General features: G+C 46.6%; 1 protein-coding gene across 2 annotated transcripts in view; it reads right to left on the minus strand.

Moving 5' to 3' along the window:
* The window catches only part of MYRIP (myosin VIIA and Rab interacting protein), a 162,044-nt gene that overhangs the window by 5,664 nt on the left and 132,018 nt on the right, over positions 1 to 24,362 (minus strand). For both annotated transcript variants that reach the window (XM_070391557.1, XM_070391555.1), the window contains 5 exons: positions 10,954 to 11,148; positions 5,163 to 5,324; positions 2,149 to 2,253; positions 1,995 to 2,055; positions 341 to 447 (listed from right to left, as the gene is read on the minus strand). In XM_070391557.1, the coding sequence (XP_070247658.1) occupies positions 341 to 447; positions 1,995 to 2,055; positions 2,149 to 2,253; positions 5,163 to 5,324; positions 10,954 to 11,148 (630 nt within the window). The remainder of the gene's footprint in view (positions 1 to 340; positions 448 to 1,994; positions 2,056 to 2,148; positions 2,254 to 5,162; positions 5,325 to 10,953; positions 11,149 to 24,362) is intronic.

The raw sequence follows: 24,362 nt of genomic DNA on the forward strand, positions 1-24,362 counted from the left end.
GTATGGTTCAAAAACAGCATAAAAACTCCTGCACTGCACCTCAACCCGACCTTACATTCATGTGTCCACATTTTCATTTCTCTTCTATCAAAATTGGTTCCTACAAGGAGGTGGTTATGCAGTTGAGGGGCTGTGTCCATATATCAAAGAGGTTGGCAATGCCCGGCAGGGTGTTCGTCGCCTCTCTTAGCTCCCCATCACCCCCACCGACAGGCCAGGAGACCATGCAGCAAGGAGGGGTCTTGGGGCTCAAGCAGGGAAGCCACAGACAGAAGGGCTACAGAATGGAGGTGCCACCTCCAGTGAGAGAGACGGGCGTTAGGACAGAGACAACATTTACCATCAGGTCCTTGGCGGTGCTTTTCCTGTTTGTCGAGGAGCCTTGGAGAATGAAGTTGCGGTTGAATGTTTTTGTGTTGGTCACTGAAGATACCGCCATTTTTTCAGCTGAAAGGAAACAAATGGGAATGTCACCCAGAGCTGGACCGACTGTTAAGGAAGAAAGACCAGGTGTCTGGATTGCCCAGGCTTGTGTTCTGGACCTGGAATCTCATTCTGGTCCTCGGGTCTGACTGTGGCTTTACCAAATAGGGTACCATTAGTAGCTTTCTGGGAAAAGGTAGCTTAGAGATCATCTAATATAGTTCATAAATTCTTATTTGCCATTTGGAAATATAAAATGCTCTAAAAAGTGCATGTATTTATAACTTTGGAGCCAAAGTTGTCTGATGGCAAAATGTAACTTGAATGGCCATGTGCCCTTTAGAGTCCTTGTCCACCCCATTGAGTGTGAACATTCTCACGCCTTCTTGCCAGGATATTAATGACACCATGGCTGGGGTGTGGGGGTGGGAAGGCTGTTATAAATTATACAGTATATATATCATATTACCTTTTTTCCAATTACAGTTTACACTCAATATTATTCTGTATTAGTTTCAGATGTACAGCATGGTAGATAGAAATTCATGTACTTTATAGAGTTCCCCCAATGCTGCAAGTACCCTCCTGGCCCCACACATAGTTATCACGATATTATTGACTATATTCCCTAGGCTGTGGTCTATATCTCTGTGACCACTCTGTACCTATTAATTTGAATTGCTTAATGCCTTTACCTTCTCCATCCTGCCTTCCAAACCCCTCTCCCCTAATGTCCAAGAAATTCTGAAACACATATTGACCTAAGGCTTTCAAACAAGGTGTCATGGATCTATAATAAATTTTAATTGTAGAAGTTTTGGTGGACCATAAAGTAGGCATTCAATAACCATCTAACAATGAATGGTGGAACCAAGACTTCAACATATATCTGCTGACTTCCTGCTGTTCTAATTTGTAGAACTAGGATTTCTGCTTTGGCATCATCATGGTCATGTGGCTCCTGAATCCAGAGAACTTGTTGAAAATGTCCAGGATAAGGGTGATACACCTGGCATCGCTAGATTCCCTTCCAGGTTAGATGCTTTGGGTGCCCTGCCCACGTCTCCCTGACAGTCATATTCCAGCACCTTCTGACACATCCTATGCAAGCGCTGCCACTCTCCATTGCCCATGCACGAGGCAGGTCAGAAGTACCAGAAAGCTATTGACCTGCAGGAGTACCCTTCAGCCAGTGATAGGTGGGAGTTGAAATACCTCGTCTTCATACCCTTTGGGCAAGAAACTCTGAGGTGCAGTCAGCACCATCCCCCAGAAGTTCCCAGCAGTATTTAGTGCCTTGTGTGGGCTTTCTTCTCCGAGTCATTTCTCTCTTCCCCTACTAGTGCGTACTGCAGTCACCTCCCAGATAAACCACTTGCACTCATATCCTTGTCCCAGGGTCTGCTTCTTAGGGATCCAAGCTGAGAAAGCCCCTCCACAAGAGCAACTCCAGGTGAGAACCTGCCGTTGGATCGTTGGAGTTGGATCCGTTGGATCCGTTGGATCCGCTCCTCAAAGTGAGAGAGTCGCGCTTAACCCTTCGGTTGCTTTGTGGTTCTCATTGAGCTCACCTCTCACTGGTGGGGCAGGCAGTTTCCTCCTCTGCTGTCTTGATGTGTCTATTGTTTGCACCTACAAAGAGAACACAGCAGTCAACACACCTTCTCAAAGCCCGAAAACGTTATCTTCCACGTTTTCCACAGAACGAGTGCGGGACAAACGCACCTGGTTCCTTTGCTTCTGCTCCCGCTTCCTGGTGAGGTGCACACACGGCGCTATGTTGAGTCCGGCGATGGTCAGGGCTGAGATACGGCTCTCGATATCAGAAATCTGAATGTGGCAGAAAGACAGAATCAGTAGGAAGAAAGCACAGGTGGGGAGACTCTTCGTTAAAAGTGTTATACATCGATAAAGAATAAATCGGCTTTGCTCTGGCCGGTGTGGCTCAGTTGATTGAGCGTCAGCCCATGCACCGAGAGGTCGCCAGTTCAATCCCCAGTCAGGGCACATGTCCGGGCTGCAGGTTTGATCCCCAGTAGGGGGTGTGCAGGAGGCAGCCAATTGTTGTTTCTCTCCATCTCACCCCCCTTTCTCTCTCTACATAAAAACATTTGATATATGCTCATTTATTCATTCAACTTCTACATCTGCTATAGTGAGAAAATAAAACACAGGCTATTCTTTGTAAGTTTAAAGTTCTAGTTGGTGGCTCGAGAGCAGGGGTCCTCAAACTACGGCCCGCGGGCCACATGCAAATACAAATATTGTATTTGTTCCCGTTTTGTTTTTTTACTTCAAAATAAGATCTGTGCAGTGTGCATAGGAATTTGTTCATAGTTTTTTTTTAAACTATAGTCCGGCCCTCCAACGGTCTGAGGGACAGTGAACTGGCCCCCTGTTTAAAAAGTTTGAGGACCCCTGATCTAGAGCATGTCAGCCATGTCAGAGTACCCCTAGGGATAAATGGAAGCCCATGGCACTTGGGGACGCCTGGCCCAGGGCCATCTGGGGTGGGTGGTCAGGGGAGGCTTCCGTGGGAGGTAACACTTGATGTGGGCTTTGAAAGTCCGGCTTCATTTTTCCATGGCATCACGAATCCAAAACCACAGCTCTGAGCTCTAGAAGGGGTCCCCAGCAACTCCCGGCTCAAGTCCACCTTTCCTATTGAGAAACTCCGTCCTCTCTCTGGGCATCCGTTTCCTTGACTATAACATCGAAGGTAGGAAGGAGCTCGGATTTCCTCCCAACAGTGTCTTAAGGCAAAGAGAGAGCATGAGCCCACTCAGTGCCAGAAAGAACCTGGCCCATCCCTGTCCCCGGGATAAAGAAGACACAGTCCCTACTCTTAGAAAATGGCATTATTATGTGCTGTCACATCATTATACTAAGTGTGCCTCATTCATGAACTCATTCATAATCCGGTGACATGGGAAACCGTTCCTTGGTTGTACAGATGAGGAAACCGTGGTTCAGAGGGATAAGTAATACACCCACCACCTCACAGCTGGTCTGGGGCAGACACTGGAATTGATGCCAGTGTTCCTGCTCTTGCCACATGCTCAGAGGCCTTGCCAAGGCTGGCATGGGAGGCAGTGGGAGGGGCAGGAGAAGACTGGCAGAGTTGAGGGAGGAGGTGGGGATCACGGTTGACCTGCTGACATGGCGCAGACTGAGTGGTGCTGGGGCATGAAATAAGTAACCTGAACGTAGGCCCAGCAGCCATGTGTGTGCTCCACCTCGAGGTCCCCATTGCCTTCCCCATCCCTCAACTTGTTTGTGCTGCTCAAGACAAACTCTAATTCTACTGTCATTTCCTGAGGGCTTCTTTGGACAAAGCCTCCTGGGACAAGTGCTATAAGAAGTGCAGAGAGAAGGACTGAAAAGTCAGCAAATTCGGGAGATGCTTCCTCTAGCCCCGAGGAGGGCCTGCCTTGGTCAGAAAAAGAAGAGGAGGCAGGTGAAGGCCAAGCCTGTGGCAGCTGGTGAAAGAATGCAAGTATAGCTGTCCTGCAGCCCCCACCAGAGGGGCCGCGGTGCAGCCCCTGCCCCTCTCGGGCTCCCAGAGGCCTTCCTGTCTGACTCCTCAAGTTTCAGTGAGAGCTGCATTGCTTTGGTTTATAGCCCAATAAGTTGCACAAGCCTCTGAGAAAGGTTGCAGGCTAAACCTTTATCAGTCATTTGCAACTGGTGTGGATTAGATGCCCACCATCTTGTCTGGAAGTTGTGATAGAGGGCCTTGCTCAGACGGCCCTGGGAGACAGCTCAATGGGAGAGCAAACTGCTGGCCTCCTGTTTGCTCACTACCAGGTTCTGGATAAGAAGGGGTTAATTTTTCAAGTTTTAGTCCATAGGGCAAGTGACAAAGAGAGAGGAGACTACTGAGGGTTGATTTTTGCCTATGTCTTGTCTATCTGTCTATCTATCCATCCATCCACTATCCATCTATCCTCCTATCCATCCATCCATCCATCCATCCATCCATCCATCCACTCATCCATTCATCCATCCATCTAGTTATAGTCTACTTTATGCCCAAGACTGCATGCCCAATAACCCTTAAACTTGGTAGAAGAGGAGTTTCCTGCTCTGAGTTTCCTGGGAGCCAAAGCAAAGAGATCAGTGTAGGCGTCTATGTCCACAAGATAAAGACCAAGCACTCAGGAGAATCGCTTTTCCTGACACTAAGAGTTAAGAGAGACTTTCCCCAGGAACGCCCACATGGTGACCCTGTATAATGCAGTGGACAGCATCCTTAATACAACCCTTGGCACAGAGTAAGGCAGACTGGACATTAGCTATTAATAACAACATTGTAAAATTCAGACATGAATAACAAATTAATAGGCACTTTCAAACATAGGATATTTTGGATTCCAGGATTTCCTGCCATAAAATTTGGCCCCAATAATTTAAGCCTAGGAAAATTTGGAAGCAGGAGTAACTAATTATTACAACAAAACCTTCCCAAACATCCATAAATAATATTTCTTCCTGCTAGACCCTAACCCTAAGTGGCATAGGTTTTAAAGAGAAGTCTGATATATTATCAAGGCTAGAATTTGGGCAAAGGAAGGCTGAACTTTAAAAGGAATCCACCCTGAAGGATCATATCCATGCAACTGAGCTGGAAATGCAGGAACTGAGAGATAAAAGGACTTGGAAATGATTCTTGTGGAAGATAGGGTGCTCTCTCGTTTTGCTCGGCGATCTCCCATCTGGGCAGAGAGGAGCGTCCTTACCTGGAGCTCAGCATGGTGGACCTGGGCTGCAGCCGTGGCCACCTGGTCCTCCAGATCTGCCAGCTCGGTCTCATCAGTGCCACTGTGGATGCAGCGGGCGGCATCCTCCAGCTCGTTCAGCTGGCCTTCCAGTCCGTACACAGTGCCTGCCGCCAGGTACACCTGTGGAGGAGGCACAGCCTTGAGCTCAGCTCTGCAGACCCAAGACAAAGCAAAAGGCCAGAAGGTTCATCTTTTGCTCTGTGTCCCTGCTCTCCTGGCACCAGGAGAGATTCTGTGGGTTGGCACAGACACCGGCTAGACAGGCACTCACCGCTAAGGTGGTGGTGCCGGCAGGACAATGATAGTGATGATGTCAACGACACATGCTTATTGAGCCAAGTGCCGAACCAAGGGCTTTGTGTGACTTATTTAATGCTCATGGCATAAACCCTTGAGGGAGGTACCAGTACCATCATTGTATTAGAGGTGAGAACATTGTGTCCTAGAAGTTCAGGGACTTCTCCAGGTCTCCTAGCTGTGAAGTGGTGGAGCCTGGTTTTGAGCTCTGGCGGGCTGATGCCAGACCCCATGCCTTAATCCACCCTGCCCTGTGAGGCTACGGTAATCTTGTTTGGAATGTTATGACTTTTACATGTCAAACTTTGACATACAGGTACTAGAATTAATGTGGTGCAGCGGTTCTCAACCTGTGGGTCCTGACCCCTTTGGGGGTCGAACGACCCTTTCACAGGGGTCGCCTAAGACCATCAGAAAACACATATATAATTACATATTGTTTTTGTGATTAATCACTATGCTTTAATTATGTTCAATTTGTAGCAATGAAATTGGGGGTCACCACAACATGAGGAACTGTATTAAAGGGTCGTGGCATTAGGAAGGTTGAGAACCACTGGGTTAGAGGATGACATGACATTGGTTCTGAAATGCAGGGCTGAAATAACAACATTTAGCACGTTATATAATGAAAATGTTATTCTAACCTTAAAAAATAACCCACTGAAAAACATTAACCCGGAATTGCTTGCTTAATACAGGCCCATTTTTGGTGAAAACTATGGTTACCATGTCTGAGTAGTCTGTCCTCTCCATACCCTAGTCACTGATGAGAATGACCCCACTGACTGGTCCTGGTTCAGCAAGTCTTTCTCAAAATGGTTCAAGGGAGGAGAACAGATGTTTCATTAAAAAAGGACTTTGTGGTCATAAAGAGAATTAAGCAGATTTCTTTCCTGTAGGATGTCTCGGTCTTTCATGTACTAACATATAGGTTTCTCAAACTTATTTGATCTTAGAGCATATTATTGGGTTTGGCTTCCAGGAAACCCACTTTAGGGGACAGTCTTTCTTTCCTTGCTCTCGGAGGTCAGAGAACCATCTGAGAAGCACAGTTCTAGTGCCGCATGCTCTCCTGTGCTGTGGGGTTTACGAGAGCCTTGAGGAAGAGGAGGACCAACATCTTTGTCTGGTCCTGGATTCTGGGGCAGAGCTGGGTCCTGGTGGGGCAGCTGCCACTGGTTGCAGAATACATGGCTAACATATTTGGTGTTGCTGAGAGTTACAGAATAGAGCTAAGAGAGAAGTTTGGATGGTCCCTCCATGGCCTCTGTGGCTGGGAATTAGGGGTACCTCAGGCTGTCTCTGTCATTTAGCAAAGATAAGAATAAGAACGGTGCTCAGATGGGGATGGGAGGGTGAGGGAGCCGACTGGTCCTTCCCACTCACAAGATGGCCCTTGTTGGTCCCTAGTGTTTACACCACAGGCCCAAGAATGGTCATGCTAAGTGGTTCCCTATTGATCCCTAGATACATTTTCCATCCTTCTCTGCCCTGCTTTGTTTTATATAGGGCTGGTCTACATGAACTTCATCACCAAGGCTCCCTTGCTGACTGGGATGGGTTTGGTCAAGAGGAGACACCAGCAAAATATCAAAGGCAGGAGAAGACAGAAGTTAGAGCCTTCCTGGGCTCTCTCCTTGCCTGAGCCCCAGGCTGACAGCTTCCACTAGGGGGCGCTCTTCCAGAATCCAGTTCTCCCTGGGCTACACTGCTTAGGGCTGGTGTCGGCTTCCTCCTATGGCTGCTCTCTGGATGCTACAGCAACCCTTAACCCTGAGCACACCCCAGTTACTCATCCTTTCCTGAAACTCTCCTCTTCCAGCCAGACCCCAACCGGCACAATAGAGCCCTATACTTCCCAGCTCTCAGCAAGAGCACTGAGAGACCCAGGCATTCAGCCCAAGAAACCGAAGCCCCACTGTGTGTGCAGGGGAGGCTGGGGTTGGCCCAGGTTCCTGCTGCCTTTTGGGAAGAAAGAGCCGATTTCACAGGGCTGGCTCCAACAGCCGGTGAGACGTGTCAAAGCCGAGAGACGAAGGGGATTCTGAAATCCCCATGCCTCCCTCTCATTAAATGGATGAACGAGGCAGTTTATGAAAACAGGAGATTCGGCATCAGAATGTGACATTTTTATCTTAGGCAGCTCTGAAGCCTTCAGAGGTATTTTTAAAGGCGAAACATTCTTAAGCCAACGATCTCTTTCATCTAGGAGTCCTGGTCTGTGGTAGCCGACGTTCAGAAGGCGAGAGTAAGTGTCACCGTTTCTATTTCTGATGGTCCCCCGGGTTTCTCGCACAAAGGGGAAGGCTCGGAGGACCGAGGGGTGCTCTTTAGAAGAGCCAGACAAAAGCTCGGCTTAATGCAATCGGCTGCACCCAGAGGCCAGCCTGAGAAGCAGCCCTGCCCTCTCCCGCCGCCGCTCGCTCGATGAATTCCATCTGGAACCCGCAGAGCCAAGCAGCCTGTTCTGGCGCTGTGATCAGTGAACTAAAGAGGTAAAGAAAAGCCATCCCTTCTTGGACTCAAACCCCCTCAAATTCAAAGGAACTAGACAGAGTTCCTTCTGAGGTGAAACTGGCAGCTGGAGGGGGAAAGGGGAGGAGGAGGAGGAGGAAGGCAGTTAACTCTTTGGGGACAGGAGAGGCAGCTGGGGCGGGGGAGGGACTGGGCAGGGGAGCGGTACTTTACAAACCCTGGCCTGTGAGCTTCCGTCCTGTCCCTGCGGGGATCGTCCTGTCCCTGCGGGGATCGGTGACATCCTGGATCGGGGGTAAGAGGATGCCTTTCACACCGAAAGTGTTAACAAACCCAAGGAGAGAAACATAAGGCACCATGAGAAGATCTTACAAAAAGTCCGACAAGGACATTCTTCAACATGCTCCTTGCGGAAGAGAAAGGCGTGCTGAGCTCTCTTTGCATTAAGTGTGCCACGGGACTGACCATTATCATTTAAATCCCGATTACTTCACACGTTGTGTTTTTTATACCATACTTTGTAAAAAAAAAAAAAAAAAAAAGCAACCCTTTCCCAGGGAAACATAGCTTCACTTTAACCCAGGGGTTCTCAACCTGTCGGTCGCGACCCCTTTGGTGGTCGAACGACCCTTTCACAGGGGTCGCCTAAGACCATCCTGCATAGCAGATATTTACATGACGATTCGTAACAGTAGCGCCATTACAGTTATGAAGTAGCAACGAAAATAATTTTATGGTTGGGTCACAACATGAGGAACTGTATTTAAAGGGCCAGAAGGTTGAGAACCACTGCTTTAACCTTTTCAGTGCAGTGTGTCCGGGGTCAGGGCCATTTTGGGACGGTCAGCACTGAAAGAACTGAATGACAGACACAGTGAAGGAATGGAGGCCTTGCAAGTTAGGCATAATCATTTCTTCACAAAGGACTCCATTCATCAGATGAAATCCTACTTCAGATGAGCATTCTCTGGGCCCCTCCAGTGTGAGCCAGGCTGTGGCCGAGGGCTAGAGCTACAGATGGAGCCAGCAGGCCCCGTGTACAGGAATGCACAAGTCTGGTTCCCAACCTGCGGGTGATTGTGCTCCCCGCCTCCCCACATGGCCCCTTCTAACATTTGACAATGTCTGGAGACATTTTTTTAAAAACATTTTTTTATTGATTTCAGAGAGGAAGGGAGAGGGAGCGAGAGACAGAAACATCAATGATGAGAGAGAATCATTAATCAGCTGCCTTCTGCATGCCCCCTATTGGGGATCGAGCTCACAACCTGGGCATGTGCCCTGACCAGGAACCAAATAGTGACCTCCTGGTTCATAGGTCAATGCTCCACCACTGAGCAATAGCAGCTGGGCTGGAGACATTTTTGATTGTCAGAACTAGTAGGGTACTATGCTGGTTTGGCTCAGTGGGTACAGTGTCAGCCTGTGGACTGAAGGGTCCCACGTTCAATTCTGGTCATGGCCACATGCCCAGGTTGCAGGCTCGATCCCCAGTAGGGACCATGCAGGAGGCAGCTGATCAGAAATTCTCTCTCAGCATTGATGTTTCTCTCTCTCCCCCTCTCCCTTCCTCTTTGAAATCAATGAAAACATATTAAAAAAAAACAAAACTAGGAGGGGCCTGGCAGGAGGCAGCTGATTGATGATGTTCCTCTCATCGATGTTTCCATTTCTCTATCCCTCCCCATTTCCCTCTCTCTCTAAAAATCAATAAAAAAACCAAAAACAACTAGGAGGGTGCTGCTCCTGGCATCTAACGGAGAGGGACTAGGGATGCTACTAAATATCCTACAATGTGTAGGACAGCCCCTTCTGACAAAGAATTACTAACCAAAAAGTGTCAATGATGCCGATCGAAGGGAAGACAAATGGGTGACAAAAAGTCCAGCAGAGTGAGGCAAGCGCTTTGATCGATACACGCTTTGGTTTCAGGGGAATCCAAAGGGAGAAAATCTTCAATTTTTAAAGTGAAACAAAGATTGGCTTTTTTTTGGGGGGGGTAAAACTTTGAGGTATTTTGATTTGTTGTTTCAACTTTTAGCAAAAATTCCCTCTAAGAACAGTTTCTGATTTCTGTGCACAGCACTCATTAGCGCACCCCCACACCAGGGTTCAGTCGGCTGGGTCTGCAAAGATGGAATCAGCTGACTTGGTTTGATACCCGTTTCGTGGGCAGGACTATGCCAGCTGGTGATGGGGACTCTGTGTCGCCCCTGGTCTGTGTTGCTGGAAAATTCTCATTGGACCTTTATGGAAATGCTCAGCAATGATTGTGGATATTTACACGTAAGAATCTATGACATTCTTTCTGTCCTCACAAGTTGGAAGGATAGAAAACTCTATTCCCAGCAGACTTATCTGGTAGCAGGGCAGACCAGTTGTCGTAACCTGAATTCTGAGGGCAACTACTCTCATCTCCTACAATGGCGCTGGCCACGCTCTACCTGGATCCCCACACATCCCTTTTATAGTCTCTGCATAGCCCCATCCATGCCCACTCCTCACCCCCAAGCTTCAGTGTGCTTTTGTTCCCAATAGCTCAAATCTACACACAAGACTGTCCTTGGCTACTGTAGACACCTTGCTGCATATACAAAGAGAATGGAGAGCCTGCTGGCTGTAGGAAGGGCCCGTTCCTTTGTCGTAGGTCAGACAACTCTGAGAGGCAACTTAAATCCCCGAGCTCCCTGCAGGAGCAGATTGAAGCTACTCTTTGTCTAAGATCATACCTTCACCTGGCTTCTTCCCTCTCCCTTTCTTTCCTCCCTCCCTTCCTAGCCTATCCTGGGAGCACTTCCCTAACAAATCACTTGTAGGCAGGACCCCAGCCCAAGACCCTTCCTGAGAATGTATTTGCTCTGGTGGTGGGGGTGTGTATGTGTGTGTCCTTGCACTCTTTGTGACGAGCTATAACTCCATCAGCTGCTGCTTCACATGTGCTTGCCCCAGACAAGGCACATCCACACCATCTTACGTTTTCTTCCAGGGAGGTCAGCTGCTCATCCAGTCTCACTTGGTCTGTCCCAAGAGGAAATGTCCCCTTCTCTCTGTCAGGAGGGCCAGGTGGGAACTCCCAGGGCCCTGTCGACTCTGCTATCAACTCCTCCGTGGCATTGATGACTTTCAGGACTTCTGTGGAGATGTTGCAGAGAGAAACAGCAGAATACTTCTGTTTGGTCCAATAACAGAAGGAGACAGAAGACAAGAACAGCACATTAACAACGATGTGGAAATTCTACATTATCATGGCGCTCGTCATGAGATTGCTTCCATTATAACAGACACAAACGTTAATGTGCCAAAGGAACGAGAAGCTAAGCAATCTACACAGCAGCGGGGGACTCAGGAGGCCTGATTTGACTTGGCCTGGCTTTTGGGACTCACGCTGAATTATCTCAGCATCTTCGGGAGGGAGGAAGGAAAGCTCAAGAGGAAGCTACCATGTCTTCTGCCCACTGCTGAGAGCTTTATATCCATCACCTCACTTTCTGGATGACATCCTACTTCCTCCACAGAGCTTCAGTCACAGACTCTGTCAAATGCAACCACAGCGTGGTCCAGTGGGCAGCTTTCTGGACAGGAAGTTAGGAGACCTGGGCTCTACATCTGGCTCTAACTTCATCTTGTTACAGGATCTTGGGCAAGTTATATCCCATTTCTGAAACTCAGTTTGGTCATCTGTACAATGAGCGTATAGGAAAAGAGTTCCTCTGCAGGGTCTTGCTAGCCACTGTGTGTTAACTTGCACACACCTGGCCCATTCGCTGGCCCATTCTTCCTGGCTCTCCTCCAGCATAGAGGCTGAACAGAAAAATACTCCATTTCTCAGCCTCCCTTGCAGCTAGGGGCAGTCATGTGACATAGTTTTGACCAATGGGCCTGAAGGGAAAGCCTACAGAGGAGGTTTCTAGAAAAGCTGCTTTTTTCTAACAGGTGAATAGATGCAGCTGATGCTCCTCTTCCCTACTTCTTTCTACTTGATCACAGATGTACAGTTATGAGAAAGGTGAGGATAAATACGAAAATGCTGAGTAAGGTGGATCAGAAAGGCTGAAGCCCAGGTAGCATTATCCTCTACTACCTGCTCCTGAACATCTTTGTTATAGGAAAAAAATAATTTCCTATCTGTTGAAGTCACTCTTGGCCAAATTTTCTGTTATTTATGGCTGAACATATTCCTAACAAACACAGTTGCTTCTAGCTTTTACATTCATTCATGGCTCCAGATCTGGACCAAGGTCATGAATGGAGCAGAAGTACTTCAACCCCAAAGAATTGTCTGCATCTTTGAGTTCATCTGAATATATGACATCAAGCAATAAGCTGGATTTCAATGTTGTTTGGCAGTAATGAATTCCATCTATAATCAATTTTTAACCCCATCACAGGGCTTATAAATTGGAAGTTGAATATTGCCCATAGGCATTTTGTTGTTGTTTTGCTTTTTGACCAGTAAAATGTTTCAAGAAAACCTGGAATTTTAATGCCTTTGGTACTTTCTAAGGCAGTGATGGTGAACGTATGACACGCGTGTCAGAGGTGACATGCGAACTCATTTTTTTGGTTGATTTTTCTTTGTTAAATAGCATTTAAATATATAAAATAAATATCAAAAATATAAGTCTTTGTTTTACTATGGTTGCAAACATCAAAAAATTTCTATTCGTGACACAGCACCAGAGTTAACTTAGGGTTTTTCAAAATGCTGACACGCCGAGCTCAAAAGGTTCGCCATCACTGTTCTAAGGTAACTACCCCATTTATCCTGGCTGAAATATTAATGATGGTTATGGCTTGATTTTGTAAACTTTTTCCTTAAAGTAGATTATACTACAGGTTTTGTCTAAGGAATCAAAGTGTCTAAGGGACAGGTTCGTGGCCAAATCCACAGTTTAGAAGCTGGCTCTGGGGTACTTGCTGGGGCACATGGTCTCTTACCTGACACGTCATCCTAAGGAGAGGGCATATTCGCTCAGTGGGCCCCTTCCCAGCCTGTCTGTGCTGCTGGACTGACTCAACAGCCAAACTTCAAGGAACTTTGTTACAAACAAACAAACAAAGTCTTGGGCGTCAGGAGAAGGGGATGAAGGGAGGGTGACCCAGAACCATCAGAATAAAGGCAGTACCCACGGGAGCAGCCAGGGCCAACTCTTCACGTTAGGACAAACCAGGGCCCTGTATCTTGATGCGGCAGAACTTGGAGATGAATTGGGCTCAAAAGGATTTTGGCATGAAACAGTTGCTGCTGTTTGCTCAAGTCCATTTTAGAAAAGGCAACGTTGCAGGTGTGCAAGAAGATTTGATACCCTTCTCTTAATAAATAAAGCAGGAATTTAGAAAACGTGCCCCTTAGGTGGTAGAAGAGGTGCCCTTGCACATCCTTCGAAAAGAAAGACATGTGACTAAGAGATGCAGGGAGGAAGCAAGCGAGACCACAGCATGATGGAAGGAAAAGAGTGGACATGTAAACCAGTCTCCAATGAGTCCAGGGTCATTAACAACCAAGGTTATTAACGGGAAGGACTTAAAAGGTGCTTAAACCAAAAGAGTGATCTCCCTCCTTATTCCAGTGGAACATATGATATCAAAGCAGTAAGTTGGTCATCAGTGTTGCCTGAGAGGCATGGTTCCATTCCATCCATAAACAGCCTTGTTTATTCAATCCTAAACGTGGCCCAGAGGCATGTGTTTCTGATAAGGATGCCATCTGCGAGTTACACACTTGCAGTTTGTCTGCAGTCCCCGCTGTTCATCCTACATGCTTTCTTGGGGGCTCACTGGGATGCAGGCTCTGTTCTAGGTGCCGGGACAAGCAGTGGACACTGGATAGAGTCCCTGCCCTCATGACATGCCCTTAGCCTTACCCTAGCCACTTGACCAGATGACATCCTTTCGCTATTGACTCGAGTGAGGACTGGAAGGCCTGTGGTCTGGTTAAAGGGGAAGTGACTGAAAAATAAGTCACTGGAAACTGGACAAGATCGATCTGTGCGGCGAGTGTGCCAGTCTTGCTCTCTACTGGGAAACACAACCTGGAATCCACAAGCGCTTGTGGGGAATCACGTGCTTCTGTCTGTTGCCCAGGAGCGGGCTGCTTGCTGGGATGTGGGGTGGGCCCGGAAGCATAGATCACTGGGACTCTGTTAGCTCCCTGACAGGAGCAGGGCGCCCAACCCCCTGTTCCTTAGCAGACTCTGGCCCCGTAACAAAGATGGGAAGATCCACTACAGGGCTGACGCTGACTTGTTATGTCAATGTCCTGCCCCCTGCCCAGGCCCGAGTTAAAAGGAGACAGCACCATCCACAGTTCTGTTAAGTAAAGCTGCATGAGGCACTGGACAGCATTTGTTCAGATAAAATGCTGGTGGGGACTCAGGGTGCCGGCAGGGAGCCCTGTGTGGGGGAGAAGGAAACACTAAGGACCCTTTCTTCCCTGTTGCTCACAGCCCCGAGACACGGAGGGAATGGCAAAAACAAGCACAGTCTGAGAGCGAGAGTGAGCTTTCTATCACAGCAGCTGACATTCCTTCAGATATTAATTATCGGAGGGGTCTGATGTGAGTGTCATGGCACCTAATAAGGCAGAGGGGGGAGTGTGGGGAAACCAGCGAAGGAAAAGGGGCTACCGCAGACCAGGAAAGTTGGCCAAAGGCCTCTGTGGCCAAGGGCCCCACAGACAGTGGAATGAGACTAGCCGTGAACCCTGGCAGTAACCAGATTCAAGTGATCAAAGAAATGCAAATTAAACAACCAATCTTATTAAGGGCTGGACACACGTGCAGTTCCCTCTGAAAAGGCCTGGGCTCTGGGATCCCTTCTTTATTTGCCTGGCCGCAGATACAGGTACTAGGCTCACTCAGTCTTACAGATGAGGAACTGAGGCTTAGAGCAGTGATGGCGTTTGTCGGGGGAAGGAGCCAGGATTTGCACCCAGGCCCGCCTGATTTCAAAGCCCAGGTCTCAACACGCCGGCCTGAGGAGCCTGCCCCTTAGAAAGCTGGTTCTGACTGTCAGAGAAAAGCACAGAAAATGATTACGGCAGCTTGAGTCAAAGGTCAGAAGGGCGCAGGTGGGGCGGCCGCAGTGGGGATGGAAGGATGAGAGCACGCTATTCTGGAAAGGGAACAACGGTGCTGGGGCTGCAGGGGGAAGAGCGACCTGGAAGAAAGGAAGAAAGGAGGCTTAAATGCCAGGAGAGAAAGAACGGTCATTAGGCTTTTGAAATAAGGAAAAATGTAATATTTCAAAGTTCCTTTCTTACAACCCAAGAGACAGAACGGTGACCAAATGCCAAAACGGGGCAGTCTCTAGTCATCTGTGTAGTCTCTCCCTTGCATCCATTATTTCTGATGTCAAGTTTCCCGAGTGGGTTCAGGGGGCACAATCTTCATAGTTGGCTTTAGTAAAAACAAGGAAATGTGGGGCCCTCCGGTCTTCCTTTCAGCCTGGTGATGCATGGATGTTCCTTCGGGGGCGAGTAGGGGGCGGTGGGCATCCCAAGCTGGCCCTTTGGGGGGAACTCCATGCAGAGGGGAAAAGCCCTTTAGCCATTAAAGTTACATAAATACATTCGGGGCCACGTCCTCTCCCTGCAGAAGGCTGCTCCTGCGACCCTTGGAGGGGAAGAGGAGAGGAGAGAAGGAAGCCAGCTTGGAGTTAATGCGGCTCCCTCCTGCGCCCAGTGTGACAGGCTCCTCATCATTTCATTTAACCCTCACAACAGCCTCACGCGGTGGGTGCTTTCATCCTCTCTTCGGAGGTGGAGAGACCCTGGCTCAGTGAGGAAGATACCGTGCTGGGGTTTGAGCCCAGAGACGTTGGTCTCTGAAATCCACACTCCTCCCCACCTGTCATATCCCGCCTCCACGTGCCTAATTCCCGGGGCCCGATGTACTGTAGAAAGTGATGATGGAATAGAACTGAACTGAGTAATCGGACCAGAGAACAGCAGGTCAGCAAGAGAAGGGCCCTCGGGTGGTTCTGCAGCCTCCACCACGGGACATGGCTCAGAATGAGCTCGATGGTCTGGCAATGACCAACCGCACCACGGAGCCTGAGGTCTACCCATGACAGGCTCCTGCGCCGAGCCCTTCGGAGCCCATCCGGGCCTGGGCCGCCAAGGACACGCAGAGTGAAGACGGATGAGGTCTCTGAGAAATTCCGCTCTGAGTGTGACACCATCACTTTCTGCCCCAGCCCACAGGCGCTGTCCCGGCTCTAGCAAAGGCTGCTACCAGACGTCAGAGCAGGCAAGGACACGTGTCCAAATGCCCTGATCTCGTGTATTTTCTCCCTTTTTCAAGGGTGAGAAAAGAAACCCCGTATGTCCTCCTAAATAGCTGACAGAAATCTGCTAGAAAAATTCAATGCAAATATGTTGCAATATTCTCATGAAACAGAAGGCGCTCCGGCGACGCCTCTACAGCCCGTCAAAACACGCTCTCCAGCAACAGACTCCTGTCCCGAAGAGGGACTTGACGGAGAGAGGGGATGAAAGTGGAGCACGAACCTACTAAGTTAGCATGTGTAATTAACCGAAACAAAGCGTAAGGGAGGTTAGACAGCAGGCCCCTCGGGTGGCTTCTTAACTCATCCTCATTTTGATGGTCAAGCCACTTATGAAAGAAATAAACCATTTTAAGACGGTAATTCTAGAAATGCATTTTCTAAAACGTGCCATCTGCAGTCTAGCTCTAGAAGGAAAGCCACTGGTCTGTGCATGGCCCTGCCCTTCCTGGGTAGACTCCCTGTTGTTGATGTGGGCCACCCGAGCAAGGCCACTGCAGGACTTGGTGCAGATGAGAGAGGAGGGGCCTCTGGGGCCATGACCTTCGACCAGACCTTGCCTGGCAGGTGTAGAGCAGGTGGGGCTTCCTGTCCTGGCTGAGGAGGTGACTGTGGACATCAATGTATTTTGCTTTTGTATGTTGGCTATTCCTCAGAAAAAAATGGTTCCCGATACCGACTGGAAACATTTTCCCACTGCTGGCGGTAACCAGGGTGCCCCCGGGGCACGCACGCAGCTCTGAAGAAGCCCAACAAGACATGAAACCACTTTCCATGATCACCGGGAAAGGAGGTGGCACATGGCAGCCAGGGTGACTTGATATGTGTAAGGTCCCCCTTGTCACTCCTCCACTGAAACCTTTCCAGGTGCTTCCCCAGAAGAGAGCGAAATTCTTTGCGTGGCCCTGCCTGCTCTGGCCCCTGCCCACTCTCACGTCCCCATCACTCTCCTCTTGGCCCCCTCGCTCCAGCCACCCTGGTCTTTAACCTGTTCCTTGAAGGTGTCAAGGTCATTTTCACGTCAAGGCCTTGCATGTGTTCCTCCCCCTAATAAGCCTGTCCTTTAGGTCTTCGCTTGATTTTTTCCTCCTTGTCCTCCAGGTCTCGGTCTCAGAGACACCTGGTCACACCATCCAGGACTCAGCCTCCTTCCAACTCACCGCCGTCATGGCCTCTGGTTAGTCTTCTTCTTAGCCCTTGTCATCACCTGACATCTTCCCCCGGATGTATGTCCATGTTCCTCTGCTGTTTCCTCCAATGGGAGGTAAACTCCATGAGAGCGGGGAACTTTCCTCCCTTATTCTTGCTATAGTGCAGCTCTTCCTTCAACAAAATTATTTGTTGACTAAATAGTGAATGAACAAGGATTCAAATTCCATTCTCTCCTCCCCAAAGGAAGAAGTGAGCCTTTTACTAAGAAGTGATTTTTTCACAATCAGAGGGGAGAGGTGGGTGCAAATCATAAAACGAATAGTTTAATTTTAATATATTCTAGGATATACTCTGGACTATTTCATTGTATCTTGTATCAATATTCACAAATTTAATTACTGTGCCTTTAAGACATAATGTAATATCTTAACAGATAGGCCCTCTTCATTCCTCTTATTTTTTTCTAAACATTCTGAAATTATTCTTTTTTTAAAAAATATATTTTATTGATTTTTTACAGAGAGGAAGGGAGAGAGATAGTTAGAAACATCGATGAGAGAGAAACATCGATCAGCTGCCTCCTGCACATCTCCCAGTGGGGATGTGCCCGCAACCCAGGTACATGCCCCTGACCGGAACCGAACCCGGGACCCCTCAGTCCGCAGGCCGATGCTCCATCCACTGAGCCAAACCGGTTTCGGCATGTGAAATTATTCTTGATTTTATTTTATCAGATGATTTTAAAAATCCTTTATGGCCCTGACTGGTTTGGCTCAGTGGATAGAGCGTCGGCCTGCAGACTGAAGGGTCCCAGGTTTAATTCCGGTCAAAGGCATGTACCTTGGTTGCAGGTACATCCCCAGTAGGGAGTGTGCAGGAAGCAGCTGAATTGACGTTTCTCTCTCATCGATGTTTCTAACTCTCTATCCCTCTCCTCCCTTCCTCTCTGTAAAAAATGAATCAAATATATATTTAAAAATCATTTATGAAAGTTAATAAGTACCCAGTTTGGATTTTTATTTGAATTACATTAAATTTCTACCTTAACTCTGGAGGAATTCATCTTTACACTATCTTTCCTACTAGCAAACTGCTAGATCTCTTGGAGATCTGTAGTTTCTTGCTAAGTCTTCATTTCACATTCTTTGCTTCTATTATGGGTATTAATTTCCATTTTATCCCTCCACCTCCCCCCATCAGGTTTGAGATTCATCTGCAAATTTAGTTTATGGCAAATTAATGGCTAAACTAAAAACTCCTGACATAGGGAGTTCTAGCGTGAATCCCAGAACCATTTGAGCTGTATTGTGTAATTATGCTGAGTGATGTGGATCTATGAGCAGAGCGGCTACTAACCAACCTTCTCTTAGAATAGAATGGATTTTAATTTTGCATTTATTTGCAAGATTGCTGAATTCTCTTACAAATTCTATGTCTCAGGTAAATGTTCGTGATCTCTGACTTTACCCAGGTCTCTAATGCTGCCTGCGGATCCTTTCTATTCACATTCTTTTCTCTTCCATTCTATGCGATAGCTATTTCAAACCCTCTCCACAATCCTGAAACTCCAATGCCCTTATCCCCTCACTTCCAGAAGAAAAACCTGCCTTCTAGTCAGAGAGCTAGAGAGAGGAGGGGGGAAAAACCCCACACAGACTATAAAAGAAAACCTCTTCAACTTCTTGACATCAAATCTACCCACTTGCTGGTATGTGGACCAATCTGTCTTTGCTATTCCAATGTTTCTGGACCTCATCCCCTCCTTTTCTGCAAGATCCCCTTATTGCTGGACCATTAGGGTGTGTCAATCTTTTCCTACAGTACAAATACAATGCTTGATGAACTGCACTTCGATACCTGGGCTGCTTATCCATGGTTCTCCTTTAGGATAAATGAACGAAAGTACGATTGCTGGACCAAAGGGTATGTAGACTTTGATGGCTTTGAGTTACCAAGCTACCAAAGATTTCTTCTTTGACCCATTGTTTGTTCAGGAATGTGCTGTTTAACTTCCACATATTTGTGACTATCCCAGTTTTCCTCCTGTTATTAATTTCTCCTTTCATAACATAATGTGTGGAAAAGATATTTGGTATGACATCAATCTTCTTAAATTTGGTAAGAACTGTTTTGTAACCTAACAGACGATCTCTCTTGAAGAATGTTTGGTGTGTGCTGGAGAAGGAAGTATACTCTGCTGCTGTTGCATGGAATGTTCTGTATGTGCCTGTTTGATTCATTTGATATATACTTTAAGTCCAACATTTCCTTAGTGCTTTCCTGTCTGGATGATCTACTGAAAGTACTGAAGTCCTCTACTATTATTGTATTGTTGTCTATTTCTCCCTTTAGATCATTTAGTGTTTGCTTAGTATCTTTAGGTGCTCTGACGTTGGGTATACTAGTATATATATTTATGATTGTTATGATTGATGAACTGACTCCCTTTATCATTATATAATCACATTTCTAGTAAGCTTTTGAGCTAAAATCTATTTTGTCTGATGTTAAGTATAGCTACCCATGTTCTCTTTTGATTTTCACTTGCATGGAATATCTTTTTCCATCCCTTCACTTTGAGCCTATGTGTGTCCTTAAAGCTGAAATGAATCTCTTGTAGGCATATAATTGGGTCTTCTTCTTTTTTTAATATCCATTCAACTACTCAGTATCTTTTGATTGGAGAATTTAATCCATTTACTTTTAGAGTGATTATTGATAGGTAAGGACTTTATAAAGCCATCTTATTGTTTTCTGGATGTTTTGTTGTTCTCTTGTTCTTTTCTTCCTCTCTTGTTGTCTTTGTGAACTGCTGATTTTCCATCATCAATGCTATTCTGGAACTTCTCCACTGGACTCCTGGACTCCCACAAAAGCTCTCTTGTCCATTGGTAATTATTTAATTTCATGTTCTCCAGGGGTTACTGGGCCATGGCCAAGAGGAACTAGAGTTGGTTCACAGGCCACTCCAAGGTCCACAGCCATGACCAAGGTCTGTATGCCTCCTATCTGGTGCAGGAGTGGGTGAGACTCCTCCTGGGAGTATATATGGGTCATTGTCATTCTTTGCATGTTTATGGAGAGAGGAGTCATAGCTTTTATGAAATACCTAAAGAGATCTGCAATCCTCAAAAAGTTAAAAGCCATTGCTGTTGAGTTTTTAATCTTTCTATTTTATCAGAAATGGTTGCTTAACTTTATCAGCTATTGCTTAGAATTCATTCTTCATTCAACATTTATGAATTTTCTACTTTATGTCCAACAGCAATCAAGGAATTTAACAACATAATCATGTTTTCCCCCTTTTTCTTATAAATATAATGGAAAATATTAATGTTTCATAAAATTGATATTATTGCTATTCCTAGACTAAATCCTACATGGCCATTGTAAATTATTATTTTATTATGTAGTTGAAAACCATTTGCTAACATATTGAGGGTTTTTGAATCTTTATTAACCAGTGAGTTAGTATGTAAATTTTTGGTGGCATCTGACTTTTGGGTCAGATTCAGACCAAGATTTTAAATAAATAAAATGAACTTGATACTTTCAATTTTTTAATGCTAAAGAACAGTTTAAATAGTATGGAAGTGACTAGTACTATGAACATTTGATGAGTTTTATCGGCAGAGACTTTTGGCCCCAGCTTCTTCCTGAGGAATAACTCTTTGACAACTTTCCCAATTTCTTCCATGGTCTGTTCAGATTTTATGATACTCAGAGCCAGTTTTGCTTATTTACTTCTTGGAAACAATCACTATTTAAAGAAGTTACTACAAATATCAAATCATTCACCTATAATTTTAAAAAATCTTAAAGCCATGTATACTTATTATTTTTCAAACATATGTATATACTATTTTGATGGACAAAATACACATTTATGTAAAAGTGTTTACATTCATAACTTTGTCAGGTATTTATTTGATCAATAGTAAAATATGATGTTCAAGATGTTCTTGATATTTACAACGAGTTCTCATTCAGGAAAAACTCTAGGGTTTCACTGTATTGCTTTGAGATGGATATTCTTAATCATAATTATCTGTTTCATTGACAGTTTTTTAATGGAATATGTGTTAAATGTTTCCAAGGACCATTTTGGCATCAGTTGAGATTATGATGTGCTTTCAAAAAACAGCACTTACTAAATGATTTCTTATAACAATGAGGTTTCCTGCCATTAACTTCATTTTTGCATGTTCAGAATAAATATATTAGCGGTGGCTTGTGATTCTCTTAATATTGCAAAATTTAGTTTGCTAGTATTGTATTTGAAATTTTGGTATTTGTGTTTGTAGGTAAGGCTCCTCCTCCCCTCCCCTCCCCTCCCCTCCTCTTGTTTTTATATTCTCTCTATTCAGAATGTTTTCCAAGAGCACAGTCCTGTTTATTCTGCAGAGCTTCAGACCCTTTTGCCTTCTCTCCCCTCTTACCTCCCATGATCCCATCTCCCCAGGGCATCTTACTTTTGGGCTTTAGTGGGGCCAGAGCTTTGTTTTTGAGACCTTTCTACTTCTAGAGCTACTCTGCCTTTCCCCCTTCAAACCACATCTGTCCAAAGTCCCACTCTACCGCTGTGGCTGAGGTAAGCTAGGTTTTTGCCTGACCCTTCAGGTGACACCTGCACGTTACAGAGGCTTTAAGGGCTCTTTGCATTGGAGTTCTGGCCAGTCAGTTCACCCTTTGCCCAGAGAGGAAGGTGTTCCGCCGAAGTCCCGTCATCCAGGGGAGACCCTGGAGCTCTGTTTTCCCAGCCAGGCAGGCCCTCCCCACTGTCTCCGCACAAGGACAGGCTGTGGGAAGGGGTGAACCAGTGACAGACAACATGGGCAAATGAAGCCTCCTCACCTGTTTAAGCACTGTGGACAAGAGCTGTAGTTCTCTTTTAAAAAAATTTAAATATATTTTTATTGATTTTAGAGAGGAAGGGAGAGGGAGAGAGAGATAGAAACATCAGTGATGAAGGAGAATTATTGATAGAGCCTGCAAACAGGGCACGTACCCTTGACAGGAATTAAACCTGGGACCCTTCAGTCCACAGGCCAAAGCTCTATTCACTAAGCCAAACCAGTTAGGATATCTAAGTGGATAGCTAATGCCTCTGTTTCCCTAGGGCCGTGGTCGGCAAACTGTGGCTCCCGAGCCACATGCGGCTCTTTGGCCCCTTGAGTGTGGCTCTTCCTAAGCCTTAGGAGTACCCTAATTAAGTTAATAACAATGTACCTACCTATATAGTTTAAGTTTAAAAAATCTGGCTCTCAAAAGAAATTTCAATCGTTGTACTGTTGATATTTGGCTGTGTTGACTAATGAGTTTGCCGACCACGGCCCTAGGGGGCACACACGTACAGTGCGATTGAAACTTCATGGCCCATGCGCAGAAGTCGGTATTTTGTGGAAGAGCCAGTATTTTGTGGAAGAGCCACGCTCAAGGGGCCAAAGAGCCGCATGTGGCTCGCGAGCCGCAGTTTGCCAACCACTGTCCTAGGGCAACAGTTAAATAGAGAGTTAGAAAAGAGACGTGACTTCCTCCACAGGCACACGGCCTGCGGAGGTCAGCGGAGTCTGTAGGCTACAAGTTAGTATCTAACACCATATTCACTTCAGCACCAACTAAAGATCAAGACGCTCTTCTGAAATGAAAAGCTACCCGAGAGGAAGGACAGCCAGTCCGCCTGTGGATGGCGAGTTATTTCACAAGGGTGAGCTACACGCGGACAGTACTTGGTTTTATGTCAACACTGTGATGTCGACAAAACTGGTCACAAGCACACGAAGCTTCAGAAGCCCAAGGCTCTGCGTTTTCTCAGCATCAATAAGCCTGTCTCCCTGACCACTGCACTGTGTTTCTATGGGACTTGATGTTAGTAAGTGGGGAGCAGCCATGAGAAGGTGCACAGTGACATTGGTTAGTTCAGAGAAGTCTCAGTACCTTGGTGAGAATTACTCCCTGAAACTATAAACATGGGAGACGTTAGCTAGTCTGTGACTCCCTTGTGAAAATAAAGCACAGTGGCTCAGCCAGCTGTGATAAGAACTGGCAAACAAAGACACCTTCAATAGAAATGTTTTCAGGACACTGGATGTAAAAAGTTGACGATAATGCAAAAATTTAGTAATGTGAACCCTCAACAAACATTCATGTTCTAAAGATTTGACACACAGGACGTCATCTGCCATAAACAGTGTCACTAATGATACTTACGTCAGAAAACAGAAACCTACTTAACCCACTACATGGGATTTTGAAGCCAGAAGGGCACCTGGGGATCGCTGTTCCAAGCCTAGGAAGACTGGGGGGTTTGTGGGAGATTCAGCCCCTGAATGTGGTCTCCGAGCTCAGGCGGGGAGTACTTGGCCCACCTCTGCGCCCCTCTTTCAGGAACACAGCACCTGCATACTTAGAGGCAAATGGTTCTAAGAACCAATGCAGCCAGGACTCGGTTACAGAACCACTGGCAGGGCCACCTGCCTGGCAGTAGAGGAGAAGCAAGAGCTTACTTCTGGGCTCCGAGGACCCGCTGGTTTGGAAGGCTGACTCCTGAGGCTCCGTGGAACCAAGCTAGCTTCAAGAAAGAACATGATCCCTTGGGAACCCAGTTCTCAGGAGGCTCCTGGACGGGCCCCAAGCCCCAGAAGCTCCTTCTTCAGCTACTTAAAATGCAGACATCAGGGACCATCCTTGAATCATCACTGGGCTCCCCAACAGCCAGCCAGAGGGGGCTGACTCCAGGGCCCAGTCTGCTCACAGCCAAGGGCTGAGTCCAATCAAGAGAAAATGCGTTTATGAAATGGCTCTGCTGCTGCTGGACAGGAACCTGAAGCCCTAATTCCTAGGCGGGTTTTCACCAAGAACCCTGAACTGTCAACTGTGTCTGTGGGAATGTGCATATCCCTCTGCTTAGCTTTCAGAGAGCAGGTCAGGGTGGAGGCAGAGGAA

The sequence above is a fragment of the Myotis yumanensis genome, unplaced genomic scaffold (genome assembly GCF_028538775.1).
Source record: "Myotis yumanensis isolate MYYU_CA2020_CCGP unplaced genomic scaffold, mMyoYum1.0.hap1 SCAF_14, whole genome shotgun sequence".
Lineage (NCBI taxonomy): Eukaryota > Metazoa > Chordata > Mammalia > Chiroptera > Vespertilionidae > Myotis > Myotis yumanensis.